Raw genomic sequence first — 13,160 nt, 5'->3', positions numbered from 1 at the left:
CACTTTCACACACACACTGTCGCTCTTTGTCTCTCTCAGACAGCCCAGTGATCCACAAAACATTGTGACAGCCTAGTCCCCCTCATGGTGACAGCTCACACTCACACACACTCACACACACACATATACACATCCGTATACAAAGCAATTAGTGCAACTGCTTGACAGTGGCACTTGGGGAGTCCCTGTCAATCCACTATACATGTATACTGTGTGCTCTATGTGCTAATGTATACTAATGTCTAGGTATAATCCTCTTAACTCCATGGTAACAATGTGATCATTTATTCATGTATATTTACAGTATGTAGCTATTTGTAATTCTTAAAGAAGAAAATGCACATACACATCTTTCTAAATTTCAGCCAATTTTAATCCATAATGGTGAAAAGCAGATCCAAATCAAGCTTCTTTTTTTTTTTTCCTCTGTAGTTTGTTTTAAATGTGTTGGTTTGTCTGTGGGCTTTTGAAGCTGTGTTCATCATAAAATACTGTGAATGTGATCAGAGACCATGGCTGTTAGCAGTTCAAAGCAGGGATTCTCAATTCATGCTTTTCCGTGGAAGATACAGTCACTGATTTCATGTCATTACAGCCAAAACAAAACGGATGGCGTGGTTCCTCTAGTATTTTTAGAGAGAGGAACAGATCCTTAAAAAGCCCCTGCCTCTAATCCCACCGCATCATGCTACAGTACAATACTGGCAAGACATTTCAGAAGTAACAGATTGATGTTCAGTCAACTGTGATTAAGGACATATTTTTTTATCAGCGAACATGTAAATGAGACACATCCATACAATATTCAAAAGTTTGTTGTCTTATGTGAATCAAATTGCAGATTAGCTCCTCGCATGTGGTACAAGGCTCCAGCTTTAGCTAGACACCCTTAGCACAAAGATACTGCCTGTCTGGCTGCATGATCCCCAGTCCTCCTGTAGTCAACAGCCAACAGCGCCATCTCCAGTTCACGAGAGGCTACACATGTACATAATGTAATCTGCACCACAACAGGTCTTGCACGAGCTCAATGAGAAGGAAACACAAAAGACACAATACAGAAATCTGCTGATTCAATTCTGCAACATTTTTTATCTGATTTACAGCATTTTAAACTGTAGTGCAGGAGTCTCACTGATCTGAGCATGTCCTCTAGTCAGTTAAGCTCCAACTCTGAACTAAGACAACAACTAGGTGACAACAAATGTGTGCTTCTATCAGCACAGTTAAACACACAGTCAGAATAAAACCATATGGAAAAAATCATCTATTTTCTCCACACCTCTCTACTATACTACAATGAACACTGGGGGTATACATACATACATACATACATGCCCCACTTACGGCAACTGTTTAACATTACTCACTGACATCTCACTGCACATTGAGCAGCCATTAAGGCTGCTTTTTAATCACAGTGCCAACCTTTGAAAGAACCAGCATGGCAGTAATGTCTAAAATGGAAATGAGTATCCCCACAGTGTTGTAATTAGGCCAGATTGCCTCTCTTTTAACTTCTGGTAAGCACAGAAAGTGCTTTTTTTTAGTATTACACAAACTTACCCCCTCCCCTATATCATAAAACCAGCGTGGGAAATAGAATTCAAGCACAGATCTGCTGAAGTTGCTGACACAGAATGAAAGAATGCAAAGCCCAGATGACTTCCCTCCAAGCTCACTGACAAGGATGAAAAACAAAAACAAACTACCGTAATAAAAAATGTATAACCCCAAAGGTTATGTTGCACCAAGCTAGTTTTACCCCACTCAACTCACCGTCTCATCAGCACACAGCTCCCTCTAGTGGCTCAGTCACGTGCAATAACAGACAGGCAGATACAATAAACACATATTTACACACGCACACCTTGTTGGTGTGTGCACTAACCAAGTTGCAGAGAAGCCTCGGTGTGGTAGTACCCGTCCTGTTGCTTCTTCTTCAACATGGAACAAAGATCCACCCGCTCCACCGTCTGGTCTCCAAAAAACCTGAGTGACAGAGAGCAAACGTGTATAAGACCTTGTTGACGCCTCCAGCAGATGCAGTGCATGTCAGTCATTACAGCCACTTTACAGCAGTGATCACTCCAATTCAAACTGACAACCACATTTAACTGAATGGAGCAGTTTACTTGGGCAATGTGTCTATTTTCATCCTAAAAAAAACAACAAAGCAGGAAACATGACATTACACAATATGATACTGTTCAAATAAAAACAGGTCGATGTGGATTTCAAAGTTAGAAAAAAAAAATCACAAGAACTTTCAAAACACCAGTGAGTCACAAATCTGACAAACTTATGAATAGATTTCATTAGTATTTCTTTATTACTATACCTGTAAGAATATTAACTAAGATGTTGAGCTTAGACCTGGAGGACAGACACACAACATGTACAGGACTAACTCTGAAACATTTTTTTACTTGGTTGCCTAGATCAGGGGTCTTCAACGTTTTCCAGGCCAAGGACCCCCAAACTGATGGAGAGATGGAGCGGGGACCCCCTACTTATATTGTATAAAATTGTGTTTTATATTTAACGAGTCCTGTATTGCCAGGAAATGATAATACATACGTAGTCTATGAAAAAAAGTGGAAAAGTCAGGGGGCAGGGGCCCACTTTAGTATTCTTTCAGGGGGCCCAGAATTCCTAGCAACGGCCCTGGTGCCATATGCCAAAAGTGCCATATTCTCGACTATAAATCACGCTTTTTTTTAGGAGTTTAGTCAAAGGGACTTATATAAAAAATATATGCCATGCCATGATCACAACAGGTCACAACTATGCTTGTGGTAACTGAACGCTGCTACTGCACCAATGAAAGAATTACTAAACCATAAAAAGACAGAGAAAACAAAGCAGTGTTTCCACTACTGTTTTTTTCTCTGGCTTTTTATGCATTTATTTTGAAAGGGCAGCTGGAGAGAGACGGGGGCGCGGAGAGAAAGTGAGAGGGGGGATTGACACGCAGCAATGGGACTGTCAGAGGGTCGCTGCAGCGGCCGTGCCCTACCAAGACTCGTGACTCACCTCCAACCGTCAGCGCCGCGGTCACCGGAGCTGATTCTGGGAACATTTACACCGGGCCGCCGTGTCATGTCTCGGTTCCACGGAGCGTTTCAGTGACGGTGTCACGGCCTGACGCTGCTTCATTACTGCTGCGCTATGAGCAGACGTGGCGGCGCGCGTTCATGTCACCATCGTATGAGTGTGTGCTGTTAATTAACGAGTGTGTATGGAGAATTAAAACTAAAGTCCCATTGTTGTGTAGCTGACGGTTCAGGGGCCAAGTGTCACACAGCACCACTGACAGCGGTGTGTGTGTGTGTGTGTGCGCGCGCCCGCCATCGGGCTGATTTTAGAGGGGGGTGGGGGGGAGTGAGCGAGAGAGAGTGAGAGAGAGACGGTGCGCAGTGTTTGTATCAGATACAATACAAAGTCTCCTGACACCATATCTTTTGTCATATTTCTTTTCCCTCAACCAAAACTTTCGCGACCCCCCTGCAGTACCTCCGCGGACCCCCTAGGGGTCGCGGACCCCCTGTTGAAGACCTCTGGCCTAGATACTTTGCTAGTTATATGAAAATAAAACAAAGCACCTACTTGTTAGTATAGTTGGAGTAAAGGGCTGGGTCCACACGCTTTATACCCTGAGAGACACAGGAGCAAATGGTGTCATGTCACATTTATCACACACGCACAATCGTTCTGGACACATAGAAAACTCTACACACACACACACATATATAGAGGAGGGGAGGACAACAATGCAGCCGGCAGGCGCCAAGCAGAATAAGATGTCATCAGATGTCAAAGGAAAAAGCTAAAAGATAGATGCTATCCTTCCTCTGTCTCTCCCCTCCTGTCCACAGCTCGTCTCTGCTTATCTTCCCGTCCTCTCCACCCCTCACTCCCCCCTCCTCCTTATTTATCTGTTTCACTTCCATATCCATTCCCCTGGTCACACCACCACATTCCCTCTCCTCCCCTCAAACCATATCCTAATTCAGTCCAATACCATAGGTGGTTCTCAGCTTACTGTCACATATTGTTTCTGCTGAAAACACCACAGCAGGTGTGTCACTGCCTCTAGTAGTTTTGACTGGAGCAATAATTTAGATGATACATTTTACAGAGAGAGGTCGGCTGGCTGAGGACAGAGGTGAAACACTGCAGCTGTTTGGCGTCTCTCTCAGCCAGTTTGTTATGGGAGAGCAAGATCATGTGGAAAACACAATCACGCATCATGTTTCAACAAAGACTGAAATTGCTTTTTTTTCTTTTGTTGTGATTTTGTGTGCAAAATGTGCTTCAACATTAAAACTGCAGCAATTTGAGGACATCATTTTTAGTTCATGTCATGGGGATTTGGTAAAATGTTCCCACAATTCTGACTTCAATGTGCCCAGGGGGTGTGCAATCTCACACTTAGATTTAGTTATAGCCATCTTGAGCTAATTATATGAGATATCCTGATTTCTATTGTGGCATGAGATTGTGGACTCAGTAAAAGGTATCCTGGACTCAGGGCTCCAGACTAACTCTTTTTACTAGGAGCACAGTGGTCCCCAACTTAAAATTTTAGGAGCGCAAGTAGAAAATTAAGTGGCGTAAATCGACTTGCAAGGCAAATATTCACATGTTATAACGGCCAAAAATGTAATAACTTCATAATATATGTATCACTAAACATAACGCAGAACTTATTTCACAACTGTGACATCTAATACCCTCAAAATAAAAATAACATATAGTGATACATTATTACATTATTAGCTCCAGTTAATGTCAAAAGTTTTTTTAATACAAAGCCAGAATAATAACCAGCCAATAATTTAGTAATTTCCATTATTGCCAAAAAAAAAAGTTATTACATTATTGGTTATGGGCTGTTATTAGGTTTTGGGTTGCTACAATCCTCACACACATTGGACTGCCACCTGTAATGACAGATTCCGGATTGTTCGAGTTGCTCCTTCTACGATTCACACCGGTTGCACATGTGCAAGTAGATTAAATTTACTTGTGCTGTCTCAACTTTCAGGGGCAAAATGCCTCCATTTAGGGGCAGTCTGGAGCCCTGTCTGGACTGATAATGATGTCTTTTTTAAAGTTGATATTCATGAACAGCTGAGGTATAGGTATTATATATATATTGAGCATAATAAAGACATTTTTTTCCATGACCTACAACCTGAGTGCTTACATTTGCAGAAGTGCCCATTTGCATACCTGAGATCGTAGTTTTGATGCTCTAGACAGCTTCATCATGGTCAGGTGGGGTTCAAACCCACGATTGCCACCTTGGAGAAGACCCTGCTCCTCAAAACGCTGTCGCAACAACTCTGCAACAAACACACACAAAGTATGTAACCATGTATGAATAGGAAGAGACACAAGATCATTTTATACCCATAACATCATTTTTAATATTTTCTCCCAATTACCCAACTCAAACCTGATTTATGGACTTTTATAAAAATGACTGACCCAAATAGAGGGCCGAGCGTGTGTCAGAGGGAGAAACAAACAAAGACAGAAACACAAACAAGGGCACAAGCACAAGCTCCAAGGACATACACGCACAGATAACGACGCACACACCAACTGATGAGGTTTAGAGGGAAACCATAGAGGTATTTTTAGAAGACGAGCTGTAAAGGGAGAGAAAGGTTAGTATATAATCAATAACAGTGGCGGAGAGCGCAGACGAGAGGACGGGAGAGTCTGACTTCCTTCCTCATCCTTATTTTACTCTTTCAACAACAATACCTGGACTTTTGTTGATGACCTTTTCTTATCGCCACTTTGCTTTTCATCTCACAATTATAAATGGAGGTTTGTGACAGGAAGCTCCGGCCTTTATAAAGGCTCTTTGTTAACTTACATAAATGGTCCAGTCATGGTAATAATATTAAGAATTTATAAGCTGTATTTCAAAGCCACGTAATACTTTTAAAGAGCAATATATAAATAAATTGCTGCAAAGCACTTTACAAAGTGCCATTGTTAGGTAAAAGCTCAATATCAAAGTTAGCAAAATAAGTTTGTGAATTCAAGTATATGGACAGGACTTCTGTATTTTAAATTAATTTATCATGACAACGTATTTAGTAGACAACAGCACATAAACTTACATTCATAGACAGGGCGGTGCTCAGAGCAAACAGAGGTGCTGCTGTATTTCTCCTGCTTTGGGCTGTTTCACAGCCAAACTACAGTCGTCCTACGTTTGATACACGCAAGAAAACATTCTTTCCTAGAAGTCAAGATTACATGAGCTCTTGAGCAAAACTGTTTCTATTAATACTTTTCTCGACCCACTCCAGCCTTACTGCAGAACATGGTTAATCACTCAAGGGTTGGGGCTGACTGCGTTTGACTGGGCCAATTATGGAGGGTCTGCCTCTTACATCTGCTGAGAGGCTCAGAAACTTTGATGGAGAAATGTAAATCCAATTAGAGGCTGCAAATTCAAGTGGAATGATACGCCCACCTCGACTGAACCCCCTCTGGTAATTTGGTCATGTACTGGCCGCACTGGATCAACACTGAAAATGTGCACGCAATTCCAACTGATAACTTTAAGGTCTAGCGTACACAAAAAATGAATAAGATGAAAACAAAATCTCCTTTGAACTCTGGTTGTAGACGTTTTTATGAAGAACTGTTGTATTTCCCATGCTGAATTGAAATGTCGTTTGAGGTCTCAGCTTGGCCACCACTAATAGCCACATGCAGTGCTGCTCAAATACTGTATGTTCAGACAATTTAATACACATTTATGGACATCATCAACTTCCACATAGCTGGACACAAATGACAAACTGTGGGTCACATGCTGAGTTAATTGATAGTTAAGAGTGGGAATTGACAGTAATAAATACATTTGAGGTCATTTCCTCTATCTGTGTGTGTGACACTGGGTCTGTGTGCGTGTGTGTTGGTGTCACGAGAGCAACAGAGCGAGAATCCTCTTAGAAATGTTGGCTTAATGTTGTTGCCTAAGGCACAACACAAAAACATACACGCAAATGATTCTGCATTCAGCCCCCAGTCAGGAATAATGATGTAAAAGGACAAATGTAAGAGGACACGTGGATGTATCACACGCACACACACACGCATACACACTCGTGGGTTGGGTGAAAAAAAAGTACAAAAGAATGCAAATGTCAAATTTGCAAATTTCACCACTTATGCTGCTTTAAGAAAGAGGATGGAGTTGCACAATAGGCAATCAGTGCATCTGGTTGACTTTCAAGGATTAGAGATTAACAGCTAATTCTGGGCTCCAGGCCTGGTTGAGCTAAATTATCTCGCTTCTATTAGTTGATTATTTCAAGAACTCTTATTTAACCTGATCTCCAAGTCACTCCAGGACAAAAGTCAGGCTTAGACCACCTCTGAACTTAGAATGTGAGAGTGTGAGAGTTAGCGTCGCAGACCAAAGCCGTCTAATCTGTGACCTCTTAGCAAAGCCTTCAGGACAGCGAGCATCTAAGTGTCCTCATGAAAGACACTAAACCCTCCCACCAGCTGCAGGTCTCCTAAGATGACCCAAAGTTCAGATCTCTCTCCACAGGGACAGAAAAAGACAAGTACTGTACCAAAATAACATTCAATAGTCTGATTCATCTTCTAACAAAACAGCATGAAAACCATTTACAAAACAAAATGTTATTCAGTATTCACAGCCTACAAGTATACATCAATGTGAAAAGCTAAACATTTGCTACTGACCTGCCAGGCTATCCAGTGTGTGTCTGTGTTGTCCGGGGGCCAGCCCAACAAACACCACCTCCTTCCTGAAATGACCGATGCCTGAGAAGGGCAGCACCAGATCCCTCCCACCCAGCAGCTCGGCCAATGACGGCTCGACCTGGGTCAGCACGGTTGCCGCTCTAAAAGGAAATATACACATGAATATAGCCAACACACAATGATGCACGCACACACACAGACACACACACCAGTTCACAACTTAATCCTCTCCCTCTCCACCTCCCTCCCTCCATCCATCACTCTTATATTACATAACGTTAGAATAGTGATTACTAATGACACAGTCTTTTACTTGATGTAGATTAAGCATCGCAATCATCACATACTGTAACTCGCCTCTGTCATTTTCAGCACTGAACGATAGAGTGATAACTTCACTCTGGAGTATAAATATTCCTGCACCAGGCATTAGCACTCAATGTGGGTAATATTTATTGATGGGATTTTTACACACTAGTTTCAGGAACAATGTGTGTTTTAGATGAGACATTTCATCATGACAAAACATCAAAATGTCAAAAAACCTAATATTCAAGATTTATGCCGAGTATAAATATTTCAGAAGTAATAACCAATTGAATTGACTTTTACGAAGACAAATTGTAAGATATGAAATTTATTTGAGAATGGAGTTTACTGACTGCTGTGTGTGATTGTTGATTGGTAATTGGAATAAAAGGCACAGTTAGTGACCTAAATCTAAACCTGAAGAACGTATAGCACTAATTCAGAGTTTTCCTGGAAATGCTCATATGCAGAGATAAAACAGAAGCAGAAGCATGCAATATCTAATGTAGTATGCTAATGATACTGCATCTGTCTTCAAGCACTAACATTAGTCTGTATGTTCACAACCGCAGCAAGACTTTCTGAAGCTACAGTATCTGATATGTGATGCTATGACACATTACCATATCATACTGTAGCATCTATGATATGATAGACTATCACATCATCACACAATGAAGGGGTGGAATCGCATGAGCAAATGTGATTGTGTCTGATTGGAGTGGTAGATCGTTTGACTGAAGCTCAGTAATTTAACTGTGAGTAATAGGGAATATTATGAAGAACATTTTATCTGCCATCACAGAACAGACAGGAGGCAAAACAACCTGTCACTGTAGCAGAATAATACAGCACACGTCTTTGGATGTGTACATGTAAATCAAAAAGCCGATCAGTATGGACCTGCATCCACATGGATAGTTGGGTGCATTATAGCAGGGACTAATCAATAATGCAATATATAAACAGTACTTGTGAAATGGTTTCTTGCAATTCATTTTATGGATATACAAGCACCAGTATTGGATTTTAGTTTGTTTAGAACATTTGAACAGTGAACTGTACCGGCTGGTAGCCCTGCTTTCGCCAGCTAATGGGCTGTTTGACATTTAGGTAATGACTCGTGTCAATGTTGTTGTTTCTGTATTACATACAGTATGGATCCGGTTCAGTGCAATTTGCTACACATTTCACTTCCACCGTCTCTGAAAACAAAAATCAGTAAAACTGCAGGCGTTTGTGTCGTAATTTTCTGCTATTTAGAACAATATAATGAAGTCAATCACCGGATAGACCATCCTCTGAAGTTACACAAACACTGTCATGCACTGAATACAACTGTCTGTGCTGTGATGTCATTGCTTCTTTGTGCAAAACATTGTAGTAGTATATCTATGTATATATATGAATTGCTTTGTCATTTTCAGGCCTGTTGACCCTTTCTCTGCAGACATCTCAACATGTCATATCAGGAAGAACATGGTTGTATTTAAGAATATGAAAAATGTACAAATTTGTTTTATCAGAGCCAGAGCCTGAAAAAAAGCCAGCTGTTTTTCATTTGTTTATTGTATCATGCATTGTAACTGTTCAACAACGCTCTGTATCTTGTATTTCATTAGGTGATGTAAGCAGTAGGGCACTGACATGAACCTAAATATACTGTATGTGTGTGAATGGGCAAATATTGCATTTACTGTTAAGTGCTCTGAGTGGTCGATAAGACCAGATAAGCACGAAATAAGTGCAGCCCATTTACCATTTCCCACGTGTGTGTTTCTGCTGAGTTTATTTGTGTGTGTGTTGGCATGTGCGTCCACTCACAGGTCTATTTGTTCTTGAGTGGCGAGATGGGTGACTAACAGCGTGATATGCAGAGTCGGGATGGGGATCATGGCTTTGGCCATTAGGGGCTCCTGTTGAAGCACCGCCTCTTGGACCTCAGCCACAGCCGAGCTTATCTGTCGGTGGACAAAATCACCTGCAATCATTATCAGTTACATTACTGTAAGGCAGCAGCAGCGTCACACACAGTGAGTAGCCTCCTCTCTTCCCTCAGCACCCCAACCCTCCTTCCTGGAAAAAAGTTTGGTGTTAATGAGCAGAGGAAAGAAGATGAGAGTAAAAGTGGAGCACAGGGGGAAAAAACTGGGGCAGCTACAGCAGTTCAACATTACAGATGAGGCGTCGATACATGATCACCATGGGGTAAATCAATGTTCCCTCAGAAGAGCTTTATGGTCAATGAGCAATAAGATTTCAGTGTCACTAGGTGTCAAGTAAACAAATGCTTAATGTTTTTCCTTAAGTGATTTGCTGCCTGTAGAGATTGAGACACACAGACCATGAGGTGTCAAACAGAGAATTCATTAACAGTCAGGAGACTAAAGTTTTCACCAAAAAGGAGATTTCAAAGGGATTCGGAAAAAGCTTCTCTCATCGTCTTCACTCTTGACAACACATGAGGAGACCACAAGGTCGACAGTCATCTGTTTCTACTAGGTCATAATAGCATAAAAGAGTAGCGACTAAAACAAGCATTGATTTTATTAGCTTCATGAAAACAAAGAACTGCTTTAATACCAGAAAGTAAGCTACTGGTCAGATGAGGACAGCAGTAGAACTGTCATACTCATTGTAGCTTGAAAAAAACTGGATGAAGAATCAGTGTGATGATCACATAGGTTTTAGCTTATTTACTCTGAATCCTCATCAATTTCTGATACTTCCATCTCTGCACAGAAAAGTGTAACTAAGTTAAATCTGTGATCAATCAAAAGTTAGTTGGATAAAATGTGTGGAGCCTCCAGCTTGGCTCTTAGAAATACACAGGTAAGAGAAGAGTAGAGTAATAACTCACCTGTGGGTTAGTGATTGGGATGGAGATAAAGTAGTTTGGTCGTTGGCTCTCCTTCTTCTTTTTCTTCTTGTCTCCATCTTCCTCACTGTCCACTCGCCCTGTGCTGTCTCCTCTCTTCCTCTTTCCCTTTCTCTGGGTTGTTTCTGGGATGGGGACTACAGAGGATGGACATTAGATGAACTGAAATCACCATCAGGTCATCAATAATAGACCTGACCCTCTAAAGGTTACAGCAGAAATTAATTCAGGCCTCTTAATACATACATCCCAGCTCCTTCCATGTGGTGGGGCTGGTCAGAGCGAATGGGAGCTCTGACATTAAATTTTCCGAACTATCAGTTGAATTTTTCTTCATTAACTTCTTCCTCTCCCTCCTCATCTTCCTCTTTGACTTTTTCTCATTTGATGCTGCGGGGGCTGCCACAAAAAAATATGATACAACAGACACAAACATACTATGAATGTATGAATATGGATACAAAAGGACACGTACGCATGGTGACAGAATACACTTGACCTCAACACAACTGAGGTGCTGATTCCTAATAATGTTGATATGTTTTCCTGAAAGGTAAAATACAGTAAGACAGTCTGCTCCATAGTGAGTGACACAAAGTGGTGTCGTACACCACCTGTATCAGTCAAATGTGGACAAATCAGGAAGCAGGGCTGTTTGTTGGAGTTTTAACAGTTAACAATGCACAGTGCCAGACAATTTGACACAATATTTACAGATATCATGACATAACATACAGAAATAAAGCAGTTTGAACACAGATTGGCTATGGTGGAAAACCTGTAGTAGTTACATTTTGAACCAACAGGGAGAAGTAAAGAGAAACACAATACATTTAACTATTGTCTGTACAATTTAAGATTTAAGTACAACCTCATTTAAATGAAAGGTTACAGTGGGCTTACAGGCATTAAAGCCATGTGATGATGTGTTTACAGTCTCGTCTGTTTATCAAGCTGTTGGCACACCTGACATTTCATTTGCCACATGAGCAGCATGTGCTAATTTGCATCCTGATTTTAAATGATTTGGAAAGGCATCCCCATCCAGCACAAAGAGGCTGAGCATCAGCTGGATTCCAGAGCTGGACTTCATTCCAGCTTTTCTTTTTTTCTTTTTTTCCATGGCCATCTTGGCAACTCATTATCTCAGGCAGTCAGTTCTACTCACCGGACACACTGTCAGTGGCCCCTCGCTGGATTTCCATGCTGACTGCATCCACCTGGACAGGACTCATGGTTATCTTCACCAGCTCCTCTTCTTCTATCCCACTCCTCTGCCTAGCCACGCCTTCACTTTCACCACCCTCATCATCATCACCACAGTCTGAGGCAATCGCGGTGGTCTCATAGGAGACACTGGCTGGCTGCATGTCACACACTGTTTGCTGGTACAGGCGGGTCTGTGCTAGGGTCTAAACAGAGAGGGGTGATGTAACCAGATCAAAATACTGGAGTTTTGGTATAAACAGAGGTGAGGACAACAGCCAGACTTTTATGTCATTACCGTGAGGAGTCCAGATGGCTTAGGCAAGCTGACTTTGTGGCTGTGACTGGTGAATAAGCGATGCAGCCTCCGAACCGATACTTCGCTGACAGTTAACACAACTAATCCTGGTAAACAAACGCTTTGTGAACACGTCGACCTGAGGCTCAGCAGGACGCGGCTGCAGAGCATGGCACGACTGTGACAAACTTTAGCAGACGTTCAAACGGCTCGTTAGTTCAGCCGACAGTCCAGCTAACTCCAGCTAACCTACCAGCGACATGAAAACACACTCTCCGTCTAGTTGACACCTGTTGAAATGAATCACGCTGCCATGCCGAACATCTGGTGAGCTAGCCGACTGTTAGCTAACTGTAGAGTAGAGCCGCTAATTAGCAGAACTGAGCGGAACATCGTTGTTTAGAAAGTGGCTTCGTGCTGGAGGCGCAGACAGCTCTGCGGTGGAAGTTCACTCGGAAAAAGTCCAAGCAAATAACGGAAAATGGCATTCAAGCACGCGCGCTACTTCCAAGTGCCAACCGGAAGCAGCTCCTGTTTGTAAACAATGCCGCGCTTCCGGTATGGTTTTTCAGAGTAAAATAGCTTTTCTGTTTTCAAAATAAAAGCGCCTGGCACTTCAGATTAGCAAATAGGCTAATTCGTTTTTCTTAGTTAAAACTCTAAGAATTCAGTAAATATTCAAATAATTAAACCAACAAC

General features: G+C 41.8%; 1 protein-coding gene across 2 annotated transcripts in view; it reads right to left on the bottom strand.

The window, feature by feature from the left end:
- The window catches only part of akap7 (A kinase (PRKA) anchor protein 7), a 48,865-nt gene extending 35,910 nt beyond the window's left edge, over positions 1 to 12,955 (bottom strand). The window contains exons 1-9 of one of the 2 annotated variants that reach the window (XM_085770489.1): positions 12,462 to 12,955; positions 12,126 to 12,369; positions 11,204 to 11,356; positions 10,940 to 11,094; positions 9,904 to 10,040; positions 7,750 to 7,910; positions 5,239 to 5,351; positions 3,610 to 3,656; positions 1,892 to 1,992 (exon numbers count right to left, since the gene is read on the bottom strand). In XM_085770489.1, the coding sequence (XP_085626615.1) occupies positions 1,892 to 1,992; positions 3,610 to 3,656; positions 5,239 to 5,351; positions 7,750 to 7,910; positions 9,904 to 10,040; positions 10,940 to 11,094; positions 11,204 to 11,356; positions 12,126 to 12,369; positions 12,462 to 12,632 (1,282 nt within the window). In that variant the 5' untranslated portion in view covers positions 12,633 to 12,955. The remainder of the gene's footprint in view (positions 1 to 1,891; positions 1,993 to 3,609; positions 3,657 to 5,238; positions 5,352 to 7,749; positions 7,911 to 9,903; positions 10,041 to 10,939; positions 11,095 to 11,203; positions 11,357 to 12,125; positions 12,370 to 12,461) is intronic. The other variant, XM_085770490.1, reaches the window with a different exon arrangement.
- Positions 12,956 to 13,160: the final 205 nt, after the last annotated feature.

Source organism: Trachurus japonicus, chromosome 24 (assembly GCF_045865225.1).
Source record: "Trachurus japonicus isolate A0001 chromosome 24, Traja_1.0".
Classification (NCBI taxonomy): domain Eukaryota; kingdom Metazoa; phylum Chordata; class Actinopteri; order Carangiformes; family Carangidae; genus Trachurus; species Trachurus japonicus.
The sequence above is the reverse complement of the archived record's forward strand: the minus strand, read 5'-3'. Positions and strand labels throughout refer to the sequence as shown.